The sequence below is a fragment of the Natrix helvetica genome (genome assembly GCF_964273705.1).
Source record: "Natrix helvetica genome assembly, chromosome: 5".
In the NCBI taxonomy this organism is placed as follows: Eukaryota; Metazoa; Chordata; class Lepidosauria; order Squamata; family Natricidae; genus Natrix; species Natrix helvetica.
Genome location: NC_138551.1, coordinates 25,277,044 through 25,302,185, shown reverse-complemented (window position 1 = coordinate 25,302,185; position 25,142 = coordinate 25,277,044). Strand labels below are relative to the sequence as shown.

Sequence of the window (25,142 nt, the reverse complement as noted above, 5' to 3'; positions counted from 1 at the left end):
ACTTACTCAAACTATCCAAGGAAATGCAAGGCCAATGTTCACATTAGTGGTTGTGACTTTGTCAGTCAATGTCAGGATGTAATTTTCTCTACATTGTAAGGCAAATTTTACGGAATTTAACGTTATCGATAAATAATATCGTTCTAAAGTTTTTGTTTTATTAGTTGTGTTATTTGTATCCTCCCAACCTATGTGGATACTTGCATGCAGAATATTCTCAATAAAAACTTATTGAAACTAAAAACAGTGTACCATCCTATGTATTTTCGGTTTTAAAAATGTGGCTCGCAAAGTAAATTTCAATCGTGGTTTTGGCGAGATTTGGCTCAGTTGAAAAAAAAGGTTGCCCACCACTGTCCTAGGGCCAAGTGAGAGTGACTGGCTCAAGGTCACCCATCTAGACTGACAACTCACAAATCTCTTGATTTTTCCCTGATGCCTTAATCACTACACTTCTTGGGGGAATGGATATAATTAATTTCTCCTTCCAACTTAATTAATTTACAATTCTTTAATATATCATTCCACTGATATTTCATGCGAAAATCTACAAAAATTGCTATTAACTCCTTTATTTCATTACATTCAATATTGTTCTTTTTAGATTGATCTGTAATTATGTCATTTTCATTTTATAAAAGTTATTTTCCAAAGTTTGCATTTGTTTTTCATTATTATGAAATTTTAATATTCTGTGAGTTAATAAATTTGAATAAATGAATAAATCTGAGCCTTTTCTTTGCAAAATTCAAGGCTGTACAAATTAAGATTTCTGCTCACTTTATTTCTAAGATTATTCTGTCCCATAAAGTGATGTGAGTTGATGTGACTATAAGTCAGTCAAATGAGATCCTCAGCTGAGCTTGAACCTATATCACCATGAACTGAGTCCAGCACATTTTGATGACTATGCCATATTCACTATAAAGGCAATAGGCCAAGAAATGTAAGTTCTACCAAGGCATTGGTTTTACTCATTTATCTTCATCCAAGTTGTCTTAAGTGTTTCAGAACATGTCCTCTTCACTTATGATCATTTCTAGCAAAATTAGCAGAGACATATTTACCATTCCCTTTCACCAATAATCTGGATTTCTTTTCTAGAGACTTCATTTTTTTGTTATTATAGTATAAATATATGTCATAGACTGAAAGAATACTGCTGTCATCATGAAATATTGCTTCATTGAGTCTAAGATCTTAACTGTTCAAAGAAAATGAAATTTCTCTGGACAAATATCAAAAGCTTGGGTTTTTCAAAATATTAACCTTGATAGAAGAAACATATGTGGTAGATGAAGAAAATGAAATTAAATATGAAGAGATCTAATCATTTTCATCTTAACAGAATTAACTGAGGTAACTTAATAGAAGTAAATGGTTTTTATAAAAATTAAAGTCAATTTATTTTTAAAACTTATAAGAATTTATATTTATATTTTAATGCTATAAAAACAGTGGTCTAAGGCACACACAAAAACCCCAATTTTCCACTATTTGAAGGAGTGTCCAAGAATAGTTTTATGCAGTAGCTGTTGTTCTTAATGTATTGGCCACTTATTGTGGAAAATCTGGGTTTGCTGAAAACTCTTAATTCAAAACATGTGTAAAAACCACAAATTCTATGAGCAAGTCAAATGCTCAAAATAATAACAGCAATATATTTATTACTTTCATTCAGCTTAATGCTAGGCATGGTACAATGCATTTCAAATTGAGGTTTTATCCATCCTTAGTAACACTTAAAAATATCAATTGAAAAAGTACATTTTTCTACATGTTATTATTACTTATTTGTATTATACAATTTAGATGTCATACTACTCAAAAATTAAGAAAATGAATAGATGTACTGTAGCTATTATCAAGGGAGTGGAAATAATATTGCATTGAAATGTCTCATATATCTATTATTTTTGAAACTTACAGTATATCATGGGCGTCACACTCAAGACCTGGGCCAGATCTGGCCTTGGGGCCACCCTGGAAACAGCGAGGGACTGGCCCATGGTGCCTCTGCCAGTGAAAACAGAGTCCGGGAGGGCTACACCCAAGTCCTCCCGAGCTCCATTTTTACTGGCAGAGGGTTGCATGAGGCCGTCTTAACCAAAAATGGAACTCAGGAGCCTGTTTTCTTTGGCAGAGTGCTTGGGCCATCACAGGCGACCTCAACATGAGTGATGTTGAGTTGGCGATGCCACCTTGACCACACCCAATCTGCCCCCTGAGTTCGAACACAATCCTGATGTGGCCTTCAATGAAATCAAGTTTGACATCCCTGACTTATATGTTAAAAATAACAAGGGATGTTTATTTGAAAAAGAATGTGATGCTTTCAAATGTATTTTTAGGTAGGACCATTCATGTAATGACAGTTTGAAATGATGGCAGCATTGAAAAAAGTGACTTACCATAGTCCTCGCACTTACAACTGTTGCAATATTCCCACAATCATGTGATAAAAAGTTGAGCACTTGGCAACAGGTATGTCTTTAGTCTTTGCAGAGTCCCAGGGTCCTGTAATTGCTATGGTTGGATGCCCCCTGGGAAGTTTCAATGGAAACGCTGGATTTGCTTAATAACTGTGTGATTCACTTAATGACTATATGATTCACTTAACAGTGATGGTTTTAAAAAGTTGCAAAATTAGACATGATTCACTTAACTTTCAATAGAAGTTCTGGTCCAAATTATAAGACAAGCAAATAACAAAGCAAAGAAATCTTTAAACCACAAAGTAAAAATTACAGACAATTTGCTTCCTACAACACTTGCATATCTGCTGAAGACTATCAATTGGCTTTATGTTATAAACAGATTCAGAAGATCGTGCAATTAATGTTATAGCATTCCAGAAATGATTTTTAGTATAGTATTTCATTTTATAGTCCAATAAAAGAACCATTACCAACTCAGAAGCCCTTTTATTCCTTTTTTTTAAAAAAAATCATCCTTGGATATTAAAGCTGAGTCAAAGAGAAATAGGAATACTTAAAAAGTGCCTCACAAGTTTCCACTTCATGTCTTTTTCCCTGTCTGTCAGTAATCAAGGCCATGTTTGGCTTAGTCTGACATTGGGATCTGAGTACTATTACATTGAAACCCTTCGTCACCTTGGAGGTCTTCTAGTTCAACCCCAAGCTCAAGTAGGAAACCCGATACCATTTCAGACAGGTGGCTGTCCAATCTGGGACTGGAGACTAAAACATATGAAGAACGGTTGCAGGACCTGGGTATGTTTAGCTTAAGAGAAAGAAGGACTAGGGGAGACATGATAGCAGTGTTCCAATATCTCAGGGGTTGCCACAAAGAAGAGGGAGTCAAACTATTCTCCAAGGCACCTGAGGGTAGAACAAGAAGGAGAGAAGCAACCTGAGGGTAGAAACTAATCAAGGAGAGAAGCAACCTAGAACTGAGGAGAAATTTCCTGACAGTTAGAACAATTAATCAGGGGAACAGCTTGCCTCCAGAAGTTGTGAATGCCCCAACACTGGAAGTCTTTAAGAAGATGTTGGATAGCCATTTGTCTGGAATGGTATAGGTTTCCTGCCTAGGCAGGGGGTTGGACTAGAAGACCTCCAAGGTCCCTTCCAACTCTACTATTGTATTGTATTGTATCGTATTGTATTAGCTCTGCTTTAAAAACCTCCAGTGATAAAGCCCCCACAACTTCTGAAGGCAAACAGTCCCAGTGGTTCATTGTCCTCACCATTAGGAAGTTTCTCCTTAATTCCAGGTTGCTTCTCTCTTTGATTAATTTCCATCCATTGTTTCTTGTCTTGCCTTCTGTTGCTTTGGAAAATAAGTTTAACACCCCCACCCCTTCATAAGTAAGTACAGGAGATCTCTGAAACCGAGGGAAGCTGAGAAAGCAGTGGATCAATTCAAACATTACAAGACAGGAAGCAAACTACTATCAGATGGTAGTTATGATTTATAAAGGACTAGGTTATTTGAGAGATTGCTTACCTCTTGCCACTATACCATAAGTTCCAACAGGTGGAGCATGCTTTGAGTCCCTACTATTTGACTCAGCCTTCCATCCTTCTGAGGTGGGTAAAATGACCCAGATTGTTGGGGGCAATAGTGACTCTGTAAACTGCTTAGAAAAGGCTGTAAAAGCACTATGAAGCAGTATATAAGTCTAAGTGCTATTGCTATTAACTAAGTCATCTGATGTGCCCAGGAAATATGTCTTCTCTGAGATCAACCCTATGTAATAACACATCCCTGAGATTAGAATGTCATTGTTTTTGCAGCCTTTCATAGGGACTAAAAACTTGATCTTTCTTTTAGTAAGCTGTCTCTATGGGTTATTGGATTGTGACTGGCATCAGACATGCTATATTTTAATCTTTGTGGTTTTGAAAGATTTTTAAATTGTCAGTGTGGAAAAAAATGTTAGCTGCTCAAAGTTTCATCTGCAAGTGGGGTGACCAAATAATTGAATGAATAAATACCGATGAATAAAATTTGTTTTTAAATCTAACCCATTTTTCAAACTCTAGCTAAAGTTTAAAATAGCTACAGCAATATCTGTATTTCATCAGCTCATTTTTAATGTCAATGATTTTCATCAGATTCTCTAGCCCAATTAATTAATTTAATTTAATTTAATTTGCTTGCTGTAATTAAAGTACCCACTCAGCTTAGCAAGGAGTTCAGAAAAAGAGCGAGCTGTCCAATGTCTTTTGACAGTCCATCTTTTTATTTATTCATAATAAATTTGATATTTCCAAGATAAATACAGACAACACATTTAAACCCGATAAATACTGTCTGTTAGAGCACATGGTTTAATTTTTGCAAATGAAGAAACACTGAAAGTGTTTCTGCTGAAACTGAAAGTTGATTAAATATACATTATGGAAAGCCTTCCTTTGTAAGAGTGTTTTTTGAAGGCTGCAAATTTGTACTATAGAGCAAGCTTCAGTGAACCAGGACATAATAAAGCAGATTAGCTTTTTAACTGAGATATTTATAGGCTACTAGTAATTAGTTTTAAAAATTGGATAAATCACAAAGTTAGTGTAAACTTATAATTATGTGGAGGTACCTATATTTATACCCTCTAGTGCAGCTGTATGCAAAATGCAGAGTTAAAAATTCCTCTAAAGTCTACACATTAAAAGAAGAGGAAGCCTAATGATATTTCACAGGAAGCCCACCTAAAAACATTAAAATTAATGTGCTTTGGACTGTATTTTGAAGCAGGTGAAATCAGGGTGAGAATATCAGAATTAACCTCCTTTTATGATTATTTTTTTCATGAAGGTTTTTCAGTTGTTACCAGTTCATATATGCCCATTACACAGTACACATATTTAAATCAATTGTCAGTTTGGTTCTCCAAATGAGATACCTGTTTCCACCCTACCTTTTTCATCCTCCAGAGTGGTTGTAAGGAAAATGGAAAGCTTTGCTTCTTCCCTTAACCCTTCCTCTTTACTATAGGTAATGATTAAACATGACCCAAACATCTATTGACCATCTTTTGCCAATTATGTACATTCTCATTGGAGGTGGTCTAATTGAAGATACCTCCAATGCCATGCAGTGATTCTTTGAGCAAGGATTTTTTCACTATGGAATGTCCTGGCTTTGAAGATCCATCAAACCACCTCACTAACTTAGTTTCATAAATTATTCAAGGTATGATGGTGGTGTTTATGCCATTTTAATCTTTTACTGTGAGAACTAATACTGATTTCTCCTTCTGGTTATTTAAACAGCTACAATACTTCATAAGAGGGCATATCTTGTTATGTATGTATGTATGTATTTTAAATCTAACATACGTATGTATGTATGTATGTATGTATGTATGTACGTATGTATGTATGTATGTATAGAGGGAGGGAGGGAGGGAGAAAGAGAGAGAGAGAGAGAGAGACAGAGAGAGAGAGAGAGAGAGAGAGAGAGAGAGACAGAGAGAGAGAGACAGAGAGAGAGAGAGAGAGAGAGAGAGAGTCATTCCTATGGTCAAAGTGTTCCAAATAACTACTGAGATAAGGCTAGAAGGAACAGATTCCCTGTACATCATGTTCCATTCTACATGCTTACTAATGTCATTAATCACCCACTCCGTATTTTACAGTCAACATTAAGAACATTTTGCATCTGTGTAAGCATAATGACCCAATAAGCTGAAATGTGAGCAAAAGCTCCCATTCAGGAGTATATCAGAGGAGGGAAAGAACATGCTTTGGACCCATGGCTTCTTCACACAATATTAAACCAGTTTAGCATTCTGGCTAAATTCCTGCAGGCAAGATGAGGCAATAATATTAATTCTGTATTGAATATTTTGAATATTTACACACACAAAAACAATCCAAACCTAGTGTGAAGTTCAGTGCATGGTTTCAGATCTTCCAAAGGGAAAGGAAGTTGGAATGTCTCTTCACCTTCTCTTTATAGCAATAGGAGCGATCATTCACTGCATATGACTAAATGAAACATTGTGAATTCCACCGAATGAAGGGAATCTGCAAACTGTATCTGAAAGATTTGAGAGTAGAAGGAGTGATGGGGTAAATGTCTATGGAGGTTCTCAGTCGTCCAGGTCATGGTTGTCCCAAAGATGCTTTTTCAAGAGGCAACTGGACCTTCTGGTTTTTCTTTGAAGATGTTTCGCTTCTCATCCAAGAAGCTTCCTCAGCTTTTTGGAAGAAATGTCCATTTGGGTTCAGTTCCAAGTGAACTGAAAAAGACACTGGAAATATGGAGGCTGCTTGGAAAGATGGTTTAATAGTGGACAGGATCACATAGCTTGAATTCCTGAACAGAAAAGGTGATTACGTGCTTCAAGATGTTGGGCGAAGAAAAAAAGAGCGAGAGATGCTGAAAGTCCCTGGTTTTATGCCCTCTCTGGGCTTTAAACTTGAGCTTGTATTCTAATTGGTTGGCAGACTGCCATGGGGCCATGCAGGGGCAACCTTGCAGGCTGTGTTTTGAGTGCAAGTTTGATTGAACATTGCTTCTTCCCAGGCGCCCTGTGGTGAGATGAGTGAAGGGCTAATACTATCAAGCCTTAATCCCATCACCCTGGAGCTGAAGGGGGAGCTCTTTGTTATGTAGAATAGACTGGCTCAGGCCTTTTAATGGCCCATTGACCAAGGTGGGGGCTATTAAGAGTGAGTCTGTTTCCTTGCCTAAAAACATGTTTCTCCATTTCTTATCCAGGAAATATAATATTCTGCCTTTTCAACATTTTCAAGGATATTCCATTTTTCTAGGAGAGGGGTGGGTTTTAACTTCCTTCAAGCTGATGGAATATTTTACCAGCTTCTGATCTCGAGTAGTAGGTGGCAAACTATGTGCCATTTTGAAGTTAGGATCATGCAGTGTGCTGGCTATCAGCCCATAAAAGCTGGAATGTACATGTTGCTTGTAGGACAATCATACAATCATATACCTGGGGTTTTTTTTAATCCTACCTTTTATTCAAGAGCTGGGGGGCGGGAGGGGGAGGCTATGCATAGCATTCCTTTCTATTGTTCCCCAACAGCAACAGGGCAGGTTGGGCCAAGAGTGACTATCCTAAAGTCCTCCAGTGAAGTTCGGTGGCTGCAGGTGGACAAGCCTGGGTTTCCTTATTTCCAATCCACAACCTAACTGCTACATAATATTGGCTTTCAAGGTATTACTCAGAGCTTACCTATCACTTTTATTATCACTGGGGAAGAGTTACTTTTAGAGAGATCTAGGTTTGTAGCCATAAACCTATCTTACCATAATTACCTCTTCTTCTTGTTGTTGTCACAATTTTTTCCCTACCAGCTACATTCAGAGTATTGTATTAGGATTCACTTGTGTAGTTTCAGAATGTTACAAGTGTCTCTGCTTGTTGGGAACAGCTTCTGAGTTATGCAGCTATTTTGCGATCAACAAAGATGTCTTTGGTGCAACTTCACTTGATTTATAAGAAGCCTCAATCTGTTGACCTTGGGGTCTCTTGCAGAGCTCATCCATTTCCTCAGGTGTTTTTTTGGGGGGGGGGGCAGGCAAAGTAGAGTTTCCTAGTGAAAAGTTTCAGGGATTCTCTTTTACTACTATTATTTCAGAGGAAGTTGGGTTCCCCCCCCTCCAATTGTGACTTGTTTGCAGAATTTATTTTACTTCTATGAGTGTTAATTTATGTGCAGGTGTTTTGCATATTGCATAGTTGGAAATTTTTAAAAAAGCTGGCAGGATGGCTAAAGCTCTGGATGTATATACTAAAAATTGATTTATATAAATCAAAATAATCTGCATTAGCTTTTTAAAATTGAAATCTTAACAATGAAAGATGAATGCCTCTGAAAGAGGGCTTGTGTATCCTGAGAGAGAGAGAGAGAGAGAGAGAGATTTAATTAAAGCAAAAGTTACTCATTATTTGAGCCAGTCTTGTAATCACACATGGTTGGTCCTCTTCTTGCAACCATTTGTTTAGCCACCATTCAAAATTTTGAAAAATGGCACTGAAAAAGTGACTTAAAACTGGTCCTCACACTTATAGCCATCCAAGCATCCCCATCATCACATGATCAAAATTCAGGCATCTGGCAATTGGCATGTACAGGCAGTCCTCAACTTAGGACCACAACTGAGTGCAAAATTTATGTTGCCATGTGACAAATTTGTTAAGTGAGTTTGCCCCATTTTATGACTTTTCTTGCCACTGTTGTTAAGTGAATCATTGCAGTTGTTAAGTTAGCAACATGGTTGTTAAATGAATCCGGATCCCCCCTTGACTTTGCTTCTCAGAAGGTCGCAAAAGGGGATCACGTGACTCCGGGACACTACAACCGTCATAAATATGAACCACTTGCCAAGCAGCTGAATTTTGACCACGTAACTATGGGGATGCTGCAATGGTCATAAGTGTGATAAACAATCATAAGTTCACTTTTTTCAGTGTCATCATAACCTCGGTCACTAAATGAACTGTTGTAAGTCGAGGACTACCTGTATTTGCAGCAGCTGCCTATCCCAGGGTCATGTGATCTCATTTGCTATCTTCCCAGCCAGTTTCCAACAACTAAAATCAATGGGTAGGAGAAGCCCAATTCGCCTAACAACCACAAGAATCACTTAACAATGGCAGTGATTCACTTAATAACCTGTTGTGGCCCAGGAGGAGCCGTTGGAGCTGCCACCAGACTCCGAGAGTGAGGATCCCTATGAGTCGGCTCTGGAGAATGAGGAGGACCTTGGACAGGGTTCTGACTCTGAGCAGGGATCGGAGAGTCTGGTCGGCCACCAGGAGGCGCCTGAGGCATGGAGCAGTGGTGAGAGCCAAAGGAGGGGGGCTCCTGATGCCATGCCTTGGAGCAGTGGGGAGGAGTCACGGGACAGTGACTCAGACATCAGCAGGGAGTTCTTAGATGCTCGTTACCGCCGCGCCCACAGACGCAGGGAGCAAGGGCGCAGTTATCGGCGGTAAGAGCTCTCAGCTGCTGATAAGTAGACTCCCCTTCAGGCTATAAAAGGATTGACTGAGCATACGTCCTTTGCAGAAGTCAACCAAGGAATTATTCAAGAAGTTCTGTCTTGGAAACGTAGCATGCTGGATAGCTGCTATCGTGTCTCGTGTCTGTGAGCCTTGTCGTGGTGGTTTACTGCCAAGGATCTGTCTGTCTGTCTGTCTGTGCAATAAATCCTGTTAAAGTAGTATTGTTCCGGAGCGTGTTCTGTGTGGGCGAGGGAAGAAGCGGGGTCAGAACAATAACCATTGCAATAAAGATCATAAAATTGGACGTAACTCACTTAACAACCATTGGAATAGAATGGGAATGAAAATTCTGGTCCCGATTGTAAATTGAGGATTACCTGTCCTTAAAGTATGGACTACCATACTTTAAAAGCAAGTATGGAACACTTTGGCACTTACCTCTGAGTAAACAGGCACAAGATTATGCTATATAAATTTATCTGGGAAACACCTGGAAGGCAGTGGTACAGGTAGTCCTTGACATGACCACAACTGAGCCTAAAATTTCTGCTGCTAAGTGAGACATTTTTAAAGTGAGTTTTGCCCATTTTATGACCTTTCTTGCCACAGTTGTTAAGTGAATCACTGATAAGTTAGTAACCCGGTTGTTAAGTGAATTTTGCCTGCTTATTGACTTTGCGTCTCACAAGAGATGATCACATGACCTTGGGACACTGCAACTGTCACAAATATGAATCGATTGGCAAGCGTCTGAATTTTATCAAGTGATCATGGGGATGGTACAAAGGCTGTAACTGTGAAAAATGGTCATAAATCACTTTTTTTCCAGTGTCGTTGTAACTTTGAACGGTCACTAAATGAACTGTTGTTAAATCGAGGACTATCTGTATTAGCTGTGCATCATTTGAGCCTTGCCTTCAGCATGTAGCCACAAAGACGAGAAAATGTCTGATTGCAAGGAAACGTAAACAGTCTCTCCAACTCCAGCATCAGGTTAAGATTGGAGAAAGCAGTAGGTAGTTTCTAAACTCATCGTCCTATACTTGTCAGGTAATTAGCTAATTTATGGTTCAGTGGGGTACACAGACATAATCATAGTGCTTAAAAGGAGTCCTTGTTCAACTAGGGAAAGGTTCTTCATATTTTGAAATCGATGGAAAGGTTAGCTATCCACTTTACGTTTAACATTCAATCTATCTTCCGTATCCTGATGCTCTCCAAATGGATTGAATTAGAAGCCTCAACCAGTATGGCCATACTGCTGGGGAATTCTGGGAGGTGCTGACCCACAAATAGGAAAAACTGCTGGACTGACTTTTGTATAAACTAATTCAAGGTGCCAAAATATGACTCACGTGTGGACTTAGGACTCATATATGGAACTAGGCAGAATTAGTGGAGTTTAGCGGGCAGTATGCGTCATGTACTGGCCACACCTATGTCCAGTTTAACGAAGGAGGGGAGAGTCGTGATACATCATGTGACACCACCGTGAAGTGAGTGTCAACGTTCCAAATATCATCAGAATTAAATCAGAGTCCAAGGCATAGCTTTCATCAAAGTTCCAATTTAATAAGAGAGACATGTCGGTACAATCTGTGGAAAACCCGAATCTGAAAGCTTCCTGGGGTTCCCACCCAGTTGAAAGTTCATGATCTTGTCCCCAAACCCACAAGTCCATCACATGATCCAATCTTCCTCTTCCACGCTAGCATTTCCACCCATCTAATTCGGGGCAGGTGCAGAGGTGCGGACACAAAGAATGACCTTGGGTTTCTAGAAAGGAATGTTTTATTTTGACAACACATTCTACAATTCTACTCCTTACTATTCCCCCTCCCAATTACCCCATTAATGAAACAACATAGTAAAATGAGAGTGAGTGTGGCAGGCCAAAGATCCTAAAAGGAATATGACTGCAGGCGTGACAGTGGGTTTAACACCCCTGCTATAGAATTACAAAATAACAGAGTTGGAAATGAATAAGTTACAATGAAGTCAAATATTCTGACTTAGGCTATTTGGTTATATCTGGTTTCCTGCTTGAGTAAAGGGTTGGAGATCTTCTAGTCCCGTGATGCTGCACACACATTGCATTTTGGGAGTTTAGGCATGCACACTTTGGGCACTTGGGCCGGAAACAGCCCATCACTGTTCTAGTCCAACCCCTACTTAAGCAGGATACCCTATTTCAGATACTACCACTAGCCTAAGTCAGATCATTTGACTTCATAGTAACATTCTTTTCATAAGTAGGGATGTTTCTGTCGTTGTTAAAATTTGTTTGCCATCCAACTCCCAAGGACTTTGGGCAGCTCACAAATAAATACATTAAATAAAACTAATTTTGACATTAAAAGAATAAAAGATAGCAAAGACCCCAAAAGCTGGATGGGAATGAAGAAGAAACAAATCTTTATTCACCTTTGCCAAAAGTCTGGGCAAGGAGCCAGGTCTCCCAATCTTATACTGAGTGCCAAGTAGTTAAGTTTAAATACACAATATCATGGATTTCCAACCCATAGCTAGCCTCTCTTCTGTATACAGCTGCAATGCTTTAAATGCTAATATTAACCATATTAGTGAAAATCAGGGGAGCAACTTGCTTTCTGAGTTCAAAATAAAGACCATCTGTAAGAAACATCTGTCACTTTATGGAAGGGACTCAAAGATTGCCACTTATTTTCTTCTGAGGATGGAGCAAGGAAAAGGGAAACAATTTAATTATAGCCCCCTTTTTTTGGAGTTGCTGAAAAGTTCCCACTGCTCTTTCAGAGTTTTCCTGTGCTTGAAAGGAAGGTGCAAATAAATGCACAACAGGATTTCCTTGTTATCACACTCTTCATTCTAGGTCTTCTTTAACCATGTCAACCCCCCAAAGTAATAAAAAAAACCCCACCCTGCCTCAGATTGGCAGCTGCTCAAAGGCTAGGAGAAGAAAGCACTCTGCCTATTGTTGGAAGAAATGTCCATCTGGGTTCAGTTCCAAGTGGGGAAAAAGACACTGGAAACATGGAGGCAGTTTGGAAAAGATGGTTTGGTTTAATGGTTGACAGGATCACATAGCTTCATTTCCTGAACAGAGAAGGGGGATCACGTGCTTCAAGAGGGTTGGGTGAAGAGAAAAAAAAGGGGCAGAGATGCTGAAAGTCCCTGGTTTTATGCCCTCTCTGGGCTTTAAACTTGAGCTTGTATTCTGATTGGTTGGCAGACTGCCATGGGGCCATGCAGGGGCAACTCTGTAGGCTTTGTTTTAAGTCCAAGTTTGGTTGAGCGTTGCTTCTTCCCAGGTGCCATGTGTGAGATCTGTAGAGGGTTAATCCCACCTTTGTTATGTAGAGTAGACTGGCTCGGGCCTTAATGGTTAATACAATACAATACAATACAATAGTAGAGTTGGAAGGGACCTTGGAGGTCTTCTAGTCCGACCCCCTGCCTAGGCAGGAAACCCTATACCGTTTCAGACAAATAGCTATCCAACATCTTCTTAAAGACTTCCAGTGTTGGGGCATTCACAACTTCTGGAGGCAAGCTGTTCCACTGATTAATTGTTCTCACCGTCAGGAAATTTCTCCTCAGTTCTAAGTTGCTTCTCTCCTTGATTAGTTTCCACCCATTGCTTCTTTTTCTACCCTCAGGTGCTTTGGAGAATAGTTTGACTCCCTCTTCTTTGTGGCAACCTCTGAGATATTGGAATAATGCTATCATGTCTCCCCTAGTCCTTCTTTCTCTTAAGCTAAACATACCCAGTTCCTGCAACCGTTCTTCATATGTTTTAGTCTCCAGTCCCCTAATCATCTTTGTTGCTCTTCTCTGCACTCTTTCTAGAGTCTCCACATCTTTTTTACATCGTGGCGACCAGAACTGAATGCAGTATTCCAAGTGTGGCCTTACCAAGGCATTATAAAGTGGTATTAACACTTCACGTGATCTTGATTCTATCCCTCTGTTGATGCAGCCTAGAACTGTGTTGGCTTTTTTGGCAGCTGCTGCACACTGCTGGCTCATATTTAAATGGTTGTCCACTAGGACTCCAAGATCCCTTTCACAGTTACTACTACTGAGTAAGGTATCACCTATACTGTACCTGTGCATTCCGTTTTTGTTGCCTAAATGTAGAACCTTACTCTTTTCACCATTGAATTTCATTTTATTAGATAGTGCCCAATGTTCAAGTTTGTCAAGATCCTTCTGTATCTTAAGCCTATCTTCTGGAGTGTTGGCTATTCCTGCCAGCTTGGTATCATCTGCAAATTTGATGAGTTCCCCATTTATTCCCTCATCCAAATCATTGATGAAGATGTTGAAGAGTACTGGGCCTAAAACAGAGCCTTGGGGTACTCCACTGCATACTTCCCTCCATGTAGATGCAGTTCCATTGAGAACTACACGTTGAGTGCGGTTGGTCAGCCAGTTACCAATCCATCTGGTGGTGATGCTGTCTAACCCACATTCTTCTACTTTATCTAGTAGTAGGTTATGGTCTACCTTATCAAAAGCCTTACTGAAGTCCAAGTAAACTATATCGATGGCATTCCTCTGGTCCACTAATTTTGTCACATTATCAAAGAATGCAATAAGATTAGTCTGGCATGATTTGTTTTTGACAAATCCATGTTGGCTTTTGGCTATTACTTTGTTTGCTTCTAGGTGTTCGCAAATTCGTTGCTTGATTATTTTTTCCAGAATCTTTCCTGGTATTGAGGTTAGGCTGATAGGTCTGTAGTTTCCTGGATCTAATTTTTTCCCTTTTTTGAAGATGGGAACCACATCAGCTCTTTTCCAGTCCTCTGGTAGTTCCCCGGTGTTCCAGGATCTCTGAAAGATATAATTCAGTGGTTCTGAGATCTCGTCTGCTAGTTCCTTCAGAACTCTGGGGTATAATCCATCCGGTCCTGGTGATTTGAACTCATCTAGGGTAGACAGGTGCTCACTTACCATTTTCTTCCCTATTTCAATTTGTGTTCCTAATTTTGTGGTGCTGCTTTTGATAGGTTGGACTGTTTTATCCCTTTGTGTAAAGACAGATGCAAAACATGAGTTAAATAGTTCTGCTTTCTCCCTGTTGCTTGTCACCTTCTTGCCACTTTCTCCTAGCAATGGACCAATTGTTTCCTTAACTTTTTTCTTGTTTTTAACATGTTGGAAGAAGCTTTTTTTGTTAATTTTTACTTTTGTGGCAAGCCTTTCTTCATTGTGAGCCTTAGCTTTCCTCACTTCATCTTTACAGGCTCGGGCTATTTGCTGATATTCTGCCTTAGTTATGTCCCCCTCCTTCCACTTTTTATACTTACTTTTTTTTCATTCACAAAGGTGGAGGCAACTGAGTTTCTGCCTCTCTTTGAGTTTCTACTTCTCTTTTTAGGGGAAATATTCTGCCTTTTTAATATTTCCTAAAATATTTCATTTCTCTAGGAGAGGGGTGGGTTTTAACTTCCAACAGTACGTTCAGAGGTGGCCTTTCTTCAACTCCAAAGTTTTTAAGGACTTTAAAAACAAAATAAAGAAGTCACTGGACATTTGACCAGGGAAAGCCCATGGGTGAAGAGAAGCGAAGCCGGGTTTTTCTGCCTGAATGCTCAGGTGGATACTGAACTTTGCATTTTTCAATTTTCAATCCAGGTGTTCCAACAAAACCGTTGAAGTATAACCCAAAGATTTGTTTAGGGTCCGTTTTTGCCACAGATCTTTCCTGGACTATTGATTTTCATGACAGGGAAAAACCACAGGGAAAAAGGACATTGACCTAGGATACAAAGAGAGGGTGCTTTTTTTTTGGTCTTCAATCGTTATTTCATCCTGCAGGCTATGAAAATGCCTGTCCACCGCACCTCCCTAGACACACAACACAACTCGTTACTGTGTGTCTCCACATGCCGGCGCTGAGACAAGGGTGGGGCCCAGCGGGCGACAATGTGCGGCCTTCTGGAATTTGCAGGGAGGAAGGGAGGAGAGCAATTAAACCGACCCGCCAACCCCGGCGCACCTCTCTCCCTCCCTTCCCTGCCTCTGCCTTAAACGTGCATTTTCTCCGGCAATGCTCTCGCTCTCTCTCTCGGGCGATACCGCAGGGGGCGATGTTTTCTCATTGACTTTTTAACCCCCCCCCTTTTTTTTTTTACGCCGTTTACGTGGGGACGGGCTCTTCCACTCTCCTCCTCCTCCTCCTCCTCCCACCCCCACCCCCCGCTTCCCTTTCTTTTCAGTGCTACCGGCGTAGCTTTTTTCTGTTCTTCTTCTTTGCAACTGGACGCAAAGGAGCCGGGAAGTTTCCGGTGCCGGTTGCGGGTGGTGCGGTGGGCAAGTGCTTGGTTGGCTTTGGTGTCTCCGCCGCTTCTACCGTTTCCTGCCCCGATCGCAACACCGGGCGATGTTCTCAGAAGCATCCGGGCGGCTATGTGCCCGATGAGTGTCTAGGCGAGCCAAGCTATCCATCCCTTCCTCCCGTGGGAGATTGCCCGTCTCCTTCCTGGAAAAGTGTCCCCGTGCCTGGGTGTGTGAGGGCTTTGCGAAAGGAAACTTTGGGAAGTGACGGGGGCGCCTCCCCCCCTTCCCTGCCCTGCCCTTCCCTTCCCTCCCCCTTTCCATTAAGACTCCCGGCAGCATCTGGAGCGCCTGGTGCTGAACTGTGCCTGGTGGTGACTTCTGGAGCGGTGGAAGCAGCTGCCGCCGAGCACAAAAAGAAGTCTGTCTTGCTCTTGTCTCCCTTCATCCCGCTGCTCCCCCTCCCCCCCCCCCGTCCATCTTATAACGCTCTTGGTCTCGCTCTCGTTTCCCTTCTCCAGGATGGCATGGATCTAGGGAGCGACCCCTGCAGCAGCCGCTCCAGCTCCGAGTCCAGTTCCAGCAAAGTGACTCCTTGCTCGGAATGCAAATCTTCCCCGTCGCCTACCAGCCTGGATTTGGCTGCTTTGGAGGACTCAGAGGAGGAAGAAGAAGGAAGAGAGGAGGAGGAGGAGGAGGAGGAGGAGGACGACTTCCAGGAGTCCACCGAGAGGAAAGTGATTGATGTGTGGAAGGAGGATGGGGACTATGCCCGCTGCCATGCCAAAACCACCCCTACCAGGAGGAGTTTAACCCAAGAGCTGGTGGAGGTGAGGAGTACCTGCCTCGCCCTCCCCACTGCAACCATGCCCCCCCCAGCTCCCAGCACTAACCCCCCTCCCCATCCTCTCCAGCCTCACCGTCACCTGCTGGACCTTAGGCACAATGCCAACATGGTGCCGTCCAGCCATCACCGGACTGGACACAAAGGGGGTGGGGGCTACAGCAAAGCCCCCTGCCTCCAGAGAGCTCAGCAGGGAGGCCCTTTGCTTTCCTTCCGCCCCGTGGAGAACTCCTTAGGAGAGGATGCCTTGAAAGAGCAGGAGCCTCAGTTGCCCACTATGGACTGGGAAGCACTGGAGAAACACCTGGCGGGGTTGCAGTTCCAAGAACAGGAGCTCCGGAGCCAGAAGAGCAACTACACCTCTGTAAGTTGGTCTCTTTCCTCCCCCCCCCCCTTTGCTCCTTTTTTCTTACACGTTCAGAGTAACAGAGATGAGAACTAAAGTGTTAATGTTAGTGGAATTGCTGCTACTTAAGGAGACCGGAGGGTGAGTCATTTCCCATGCGAGGGAGGGCATTGGATGATTATGTTTTTTCCCATAGAAGGTAATTTCCAAAGGGCAGCTGTGATTACTTAGATTGGGATGGCTGGTTGCTTCCTTTTCTCCCTCCAAATACGTCCTGGTGTTTGGGCTTGCAAGAAACTGTACCTCGTGTGCATTGTAGTGTGTAGAGTGGGAGGATGGCTCCCTTGGATTCAGATTTAGAAAGGAAAGAGACAAGTGGTGATCCCTTGTCCCTTTTGTTCTGCAAGAGGGAAGGAGTTGGTGGATTGGCCTGCCTTGGCTTTAAGGATTAGGGGCTTTGGTGGGTGATCTTTTCTGTGGGGAAGAGAAGATAGGGCTGGGAGGGTAGTCCTGAACTACTTCCTGTTCCTTATCAGAAGAACACCTGGCTGCATTCAGAAAAGCCAGACATGTGGGTGGCCTTAAGAGGGGGAGGAGGAAGGGGGGGAAATGTAAGCAGGAATCTTAACCAGCTGGTGCATGTCTCCTTGTGAATTTGCCCTAGTGAAAGGGTTTGTGCTATCCAAGGCATGTTTCTCTGCCCTTCCTTTCTAAAGGTACAGCAGAACTTGCAGACTTGGGTAGTTTAGAATGTTTATTTTTCTAATGTGCTTTGTTCTGCAAAAAAAAATATGCCTTGTTTAATCTAGTTAATAGCTCTTGTTAACATTGCATCACTTTTGCCTTGGGATGTGACTTGAAAATCTAGGGCCTCCAGCTCTTAGAGATTGGGTGTAACACTCTTTGACTTTAGGGCATGATAAGTAACTTCATTTTTCACCATAATTGGCATTGCTGCTTCCAGCAAGAGGAGGGCAAAGGGAAGCAGACTTTGTATGGTGTCTTCCCTGATGGACAGAACCAGTGAAGATCTGTTCCATATTGCAATCTGTTTTAATTCCCCTTTTCTTTTTGCATCCAGAAGACATTATCTATAAATACTGAATAGAAATGGAAGACACGATCTTCACTAGATTTAAAGGGAGAAAGCTTTCTTGCAAGGTTTCTTTTTTATTATCTAACAATTTCTTTGTAAAAACAAATCAGATGCAAAGTCTGATAATAAAGTGCTATTATCCCAGCATTGTAACTTCAGTAATGATATATTCAACAGAGATGCTGATAACACTGCATTTTAAATATGCTGTACTTTTGGAGACAATATGTGATTTCAGAAGGAGTATTTTCCCTGTAGATAAGAAATCAAGAGAGATAGCTGAAATGTCCAGCTTTGTTTCTTGCTGGGACAGAAAAGTCTGATATTGTTCTCTAAAGCAAAGAAGCTTGTTTTAGGGATCAAAATCTCTTTGGTGCCTGCTCTGTAGACAGATATCTGGTTTTTTATTTTTTTCATTTTTGTAGATCTTTCAGCTTAGCAGGTGTTTGGTAATGATTTGTGAGAAGATGCCCAATTCATGTTTCCTAACCTTCTAGTTAAATTATATCTCACTCAATCTGCTTTGCCTGTCAACAAGCATTAATGTATTTTCATTTTTATAAACAATCTGTAAATATATTTTCCAAAATGTGGCACTCTGAAACTTACTTAAATGATGCAGTGGAACTGCACAATGAATTGCAAACACCCTTAATAAAATAAAATTAAATGTGATAATTTTACTTCCAAGTTTAAATGATTTCCCAAGGGTTTTTTTTTTTGAAGTTTACAACTTGCTGATGGTCTTCTCATGTGACTTTAATGAATCGATATACTACTAAAACTCTCCTGTCTACTTGACTGTAACCTTAAATTAGATGAAATAGTACATCATAGGATAACACTTTTTTAATCAAGATACCTCCAATGGGCTAACTTTAAGAATGCCACTCAAAACCAGGACCCATATGATTGAAATTTCAAGGAACTTCAGACCAGTGATATTGGAAAAGTTGTGGCCTCTTCAGAGTCACCACAATGCCACAATCAACTGCAGACGCATGATTGCCATTTCCAATTTTTTCTGCCAGCTTCCCATAAGCAAAGGAAATGCGGAAGCTGGCGGGAAGTTGGAACTAGCTCCCATTCTCATTGCTTTTTTTCCCTGCACATAGTCATTCGGATTATTAGTTTAGTTAAGAAAAAATTTCTGAAACAATGACTCAACAGATCATGGATTGTCTTGTTTCTTATTAACGTTTCTCCTTTGAAAACCTTTTTTTTCTTTCTTGACCCTAAGGACCAGGTGAAAAGTGGAGAATGAGTTCACTGAATGACTGGCATTTGCTTAATGACTGTGGTGTTCCATTAATGACTGCAGCGTTTGCAAAAAAAAATGTTGTAAAAATGAGTCAGTCATGTGTTGATCCCTTAACAACCTTTTTCCCCTTTTTGCGATCCTGTAATTCCTTTTTATCTGGGCAACTGACTGGAGTTTAGCATTTACTGGCCGGATAGTCTTCCTGATGCCTATGCAGAGTTCGCAGCAGATATTTTCTCTTTGCGCCCTGATAGAGAAACATCTTTCACTGTCTAGGATTGAACTCTCAATCTTCCAAGTGGAAGGTGATTGTCTTCACCTCTAGACCACTGTGCCACTCTTAACAACCTGCACTACTTACAACTGTAATTCCAGGTTCAATTAGGGTGATAAATTGAGAACTAGCTTTATTTAGTCCAGGGGTGTCAAACTCGTGATGACACATCAAGTGACGTATCACAACCTTTTCTTCCTTCAATAAAACAAGTGTATGTGGCCAGCATGTGTTGCATCCAGCTCACGAGTGGTGAGTTTGACCCCCCTGATTTAGTCAAATTGAATTTTTGTATTAATATATTTCCAAATAATGAATGCCAAATATTGAGTCAAGACGGAAAATAGGTTTTGCTGAATGCCAATTCCCATCACAGTAGACAGTGGTATTCACAGTGATATCTACTGACAATTAATTGCTAGCCTAAGTTCACCAAGTTGACCATTGTTCTAAGTCAGGAGTGGGCAACGTGAGGATATTGCTAAACTGTTGGCCCAAATATCCTCATCTTCATTCATTCTATCTTGCTGTGAAACTAAGGCTATATCTGACAGACTGTGTAGTGTATTCACCAACCCTAGAGTATTTCACTTACGATACATTGGCCAAAATACATCATTTGAACTCCTGAATGAAATGTGGTAGAGAAATCTGATAACATTAGCATCCTAGTGTACTCCTTTCAAGGAGCAGGAAGGAGTTTTTAGTTTTCAGATAGACTCTATTTCAAGTATAATTTTTTCTGGAAACTTTGGAGGGTCCAGTGATGCTAGCATAAAATAAACTTTCATAAATGTGCTCAGAAATAACTCAGTTTAAAACAGATGCTGATGAAACCATTACCAATGCTGTTGATATGTAACTTCCAATTGTTCTTCAGCTATATCCTTTATGACAGTTCAAATAAGATTTGGTTCTGCCTGTTTATTATCCGTACCTTTTGGTTGCTTGTCAAGCTCCATTATGTTGACTTATTGCTTGATTTCTATATTTCTTATTGGTATTCCACCCAAGAGCCTCAATAAAAGACTAATGAATTGCACTGCCATTACTCACTGTACTTAAATGATTAGCCTCTATTTCACACTTCATCTGAAATAACTTATTGTTTGTTTGTTTGTTTGTTTTGGTTCTTTTAATATTGTCAAAGCTAAAGAAACTCAGAACTGACTTAACACATAGTGCTAAGCAAAGGTATTCAAAGTACATTGCTGGATCCCAGAACATACTAATCCAAAACTATATAAAACTATTTATGGCTTAATATGATGTACAAAGCCGGATAGTGGTTTGTGTATCATTATAATATATTTTATGGGAATTTCTACCTCTCTCCATCATGCATTGAAGTTGAAAGCAGGGAGGTTGGAATGATAGGAAAACTGTTTTCAGAATGCTCCCCAGCTCAGCATCCAAGGTTGAGAAACATGTGGAAATAAAGTTAATTGCTACTTAAAAGTAAGAGATAAAGATGCAGATAACCAGGTGATGCTGCCAAGGCTTTGTTCCAGTATCTGGAACTAGTTGGAATAGAAAAGGCTCAGGCCTCTTAAACCATGCAGGTCTGGAGATATTTAATCTTTAATACGAAAGGCAGTTGCACTTCACTCTTCAGGATGGTGTGTGATTGGGGGTCACCATTGCTATTCCAAGAGCAGGTGGAAGCTGTGGCGGGTCTATGAAAACTTGTTACAGCCAACTCACCGTGAGACAATTCACCATTGCCAACTTGCCACCCACCATGGGACAAGAGTTGCACTAATATCAAAGAAACAGTGGAATAGAATCATTGACGAAAGACTGCCAAGGAGGGACAAAATGTTATGTGAAATGACAAAAATTCAAACAACGTTTAACTGTTTCAAATAATTAAATTGAATTGTTGAATTTTCCCACAGCTAGTTGCCCTATGGTAAGTTGGCTGTGGCTAATTGGCCATGGCAAGTGAGCTGTGGCAAATTGCCCCATTCCAGCTGTGGCCAGGGAGACTTTTACACCAATTCAAAGGCGTTCATAGTGTGCCAATTGCCCCTATACTTGGACAAGGAGGACCTTAAAATGGTTACTTACCTTTGGTCATTTGGACTATTGCAATGCGCTGTAGGCAGATCCCAAATGCAGCAACCTAATAGTTATTCTTCACTATGTGACACCTCTGCTTTGTGGGCTGCACTAGTTACCAGTAAGTTACCAGTAAGCTTCTGGGTCCAATTCAATGTGCTGGTTATAATTTATAAAGCATTTCATGGCATAGGGCCGTGATGGCGAACTGGTGGCATGCAGCGCCCTACCTGTGGGCATGTGAACTGTTGCACCACTTCAGCTCATGTGTGCGTCTCCCGCTGGCCAGTTGGTCATTGGGTCTCTGCTGCTCATGCATGGGGGGGGCATGGGGGCTGCATTTGCATGGGGTGTGTGGAGTGTATGCAGGGGGTACGTGCTTGCAAGAAGGTGGGGCGCAGGCATGGGGCGTGCACACAGGCACGGGGAGAGAGTGCGGGGAGAGCATGTGTGGGAGAGTGGGGACCCCACAGGCCCCCGCATGCACATGCACCAAGGTGGCGGTGCATGCGCACGCATTGCATTTTGAGGTTTGGGCACTTGTGCGTGCATTTTCTTGCACACAATTGGGCACTCAGTCCGGAAAAAGGTCAGCCATCACTGGCATAGGGTCTGATTATCTAAAGGAATGTCTATAGTTTCTGTCCATATCATATGATCTAGCAGAATCGGCATACTCTGGGAGCCATCCATTAAACAGTGAGGCGGATGAAGCAATAATATCTTATAGATCTATTTGGCCCCTACCCTGAACAAGCCTTCGAAACCTGAGTCTCCAGACCTTAAAGGGCCAGTGTTTCTCAACCTTGATGACTTTAAGTCCTGTGGACTTCAACTCCCAGAATTCCCCAGCCAGCTGTGCTGGCTGGGGGATTCTGGAAGTTGAAGTCCATAGGACTTAAAGTCCCCAAGGTTGAGCAACACTGCCTTAGGCAGACTCCTTGTGGGATGATGGCTTTGCCAGATTTTATTATTGTGTTTGCACGTGTTCATTTTTCATGGTATGCATTTTATTCTTTTCAGTTGCTTCACATTGCATCCTACCCATAGTCATGAACACATCAGGCAGCTTATGAAAGTAATAAATAAATAATGAGAGTTTTAAACCCTGGAGATGACATATACTGCACACATGGTTACATTCCCAGATTCTGAAATAGCAGGTACTCCTTTTGATTAGATTTGCAGTAACAGCAGGTTACCTAGCTCTGCCATTGTCCTTGAATCCTCTATTGTTAAGCTCGCGAGTGTGTCTTTGCATTTATAGAGGGATCCATTGTCACGCTCAAGGGAAGGCTCTGGCATCCCAATGATTTGAATGTTGACAAATCCCGGGTTCAAATCTAAGATGAGACCCTCCCTTCTTGCAATAAGGCTTTTGGAGTATTGGCCAAGGGGAATTAGAAATAAATGGATATGACTCCATTGAAAGACTTAAAATATCCTTCGAAAGAATACTTCGATCATTTTGTACATGATGGATTGTAATAAAGTTCTGGGCACTTATGTAAGGTTTTATATAAGACTTGACCTTTTGGATATCTACTAATGTTAAATCATAAAAGGAAGTGCCAGCCACGGGCTCAAACAGAAAATCACATCTTCAGTTATGCTTATTATTTTCTTTGGTCGACACATGTTAATGTGATACTTTTTCCAGCTGTGTTGCTTCTGCTGGAAGATTCCTGTTACCACTTAATCTGCTTTTTCTACAACAAATGTAGCATCCAGGCTCTAGTCTGGAGGACAAGTGGTGTTTTTTTGTTGTTGTTTTTTTGTTCAGCTGCAGCACATAAATCACCTGGAGGAGGAATTTATGAATGGCAGATCTGTCATGATGGAACACTTGTATTTCTCTCCTGTTTTCATTAGTTGGTCTAGCACGGTAGAGAGTTTTTTTTTTGAATGTACTCAATCTGCTAAATCTATAGACCCTCTTATTTGTTCCAACTTATTTCCACAAACCTGAATTAACAAATGTTATACTGACATTGGGCTGAAAAAAATTGCTTCATTTAAATTTCACACCTTTAATTTTGATTTTGTTATTTGTGCGTGGCTGCTTCATATTTTGGTACCATAATCAGTCACAATCACTGTAATTACTGAGCCCAGGCCTTGTAAACAACTTTTCATAAGAATATTTTTTGTAAACAAAATCTGTAAATGCTTCAGTTGCATTTCATCTCTAATTAACATGCAGCGTTTGTAGCAATCTGGCTAACTCTCTTTTTAAGCTGAGCTAGAGATGCAGTGCACCAAAGTGCCAGTCACTGGATGCTTGGGTATATATTTTTTTTCTTTGAGAAAAAGTTATATTGCCTAGCAAATCAGTCTGTAATAAATTTTCTTTCTTTTGCATATGTGAATTTGATATAACAATAGTAATTTAAAAACCTTGGAGGAGGGGAAAAAGAAAGTGCTTGAATGATGAGCAGACATAATTGTTCATATGTGGTAACTTGCTCAATAAAAGTATCTGTGAGAGGGATCTTGTAATCCTAGTGGACAACCATTGAAATATGAGCCAGCAGTGTGCAGCAGCTGCCAAAAAAAGCCAACACAGTCCTAGGCTGCATCAACAGAGGGATAGAATCAAGATCATGTGAAGTGTTAATACCACTTTATAATGCCTTGGTAAGGCCACATTGGAATCCTGCATTCAGGTTTGAGGGGACAGGAGGCTAAAATATATGAAGAATGGTTGCAGGAACTGGGTATGTCTAGTTTAATGAAAAGAAGGACTAGGGGGAGGCATGATAGCAGTGTTCCAATATCTCAGGGGTTGCCACAAAGAAGAGGGAGTCAAACTATTCTCCAAGGCACCTGAGGGTAGAACAAGAAGCAATGGGTGGAAACTAATCGAGAGAAGCAACTTAGAACTGAGGAGAAATCTCCTGACAGTTAAAACGATTAATCAGTGGAACAGCTTGCCTCCAGAAATTGTGAATGCTCAGATACTGGAAGTTTTTAAGAAGATGTTGGATAACCATTTGTCTGAAGTAGTGTAGGGTTTCCTGCCTAGGCAAGGGGTTGGATTAGAAGACCTACAAGGTCCCTTCCAACTCTGTTATTCTATTCTATTCTATTCTATTCTATTTTATGAGTTTTATGAACTAACCGAAGTATGCATATGCAGTCCCCAATGGAGTCTGCCACTCGTGTTCGTAACTCATGACAGTCATAAAACCCATCACCAACATAGTTTTCCAAATCTTTGTAGTGGTTGGTATGTGGTCCCTACAATCATGAAGTGGCCGCTATGGTCATTAAGCAAAGCAGTGGTCCATTATGGGCACAGCTTGGCTGAAAACTGGAAGTAAATGCCAGGCTTGAGCAAACTGTCTTAAAATTCAGTCATATGACCACAGGATGCTGCAAACAATTATAAATGCGGCCCAGTTGCCAAGACTTTGGAGTTCGGTCATGTGTTAGGAGGGCGATCATCAGAACTTCAAATCTAGGTCAGAAGTAGCCCCCAGTAAGTCTGTTGTAATTTTGAACAATTGCTAAGTAACTGGTTGTAAATTGGGGACTAACTATGGTAGTTCCAAAGGAAG

The 25,142-nt window shown here is 41.0% G+C and overlaps 1 protein-coding gene across 4 annotated transcripts in view; it reads left to right on the top strand.

Moving 5' to 3' along the window:
• LOC309393489 (schwannomin-interacting protein 1) overlaps positions 1-25,142 on the top strand; it is a 344,932-nt gene that overhangs the window by 228,917 nt on the left and 90,873 nt on the right. For 2 of the 4 annotated variants that reach the window (XM_081955769.1, XM_081955766.1), the window contains one exon: positions 16,222-16,908. In XM_081955769.1, coding sequence (XP_081811895.1) covers positions 16,222-16,908 — 687 coding nt within the window. Of the gene's footprint in view, positions 1-15,654; positions 15,930-16,028; positions 16,122-16,221; positions 16,909-25,142 lie in introns of those variants that run through there. The other 2 variants (XM_081955767.1, XM_081955768.1) reach the window with 2 other exon arrangements.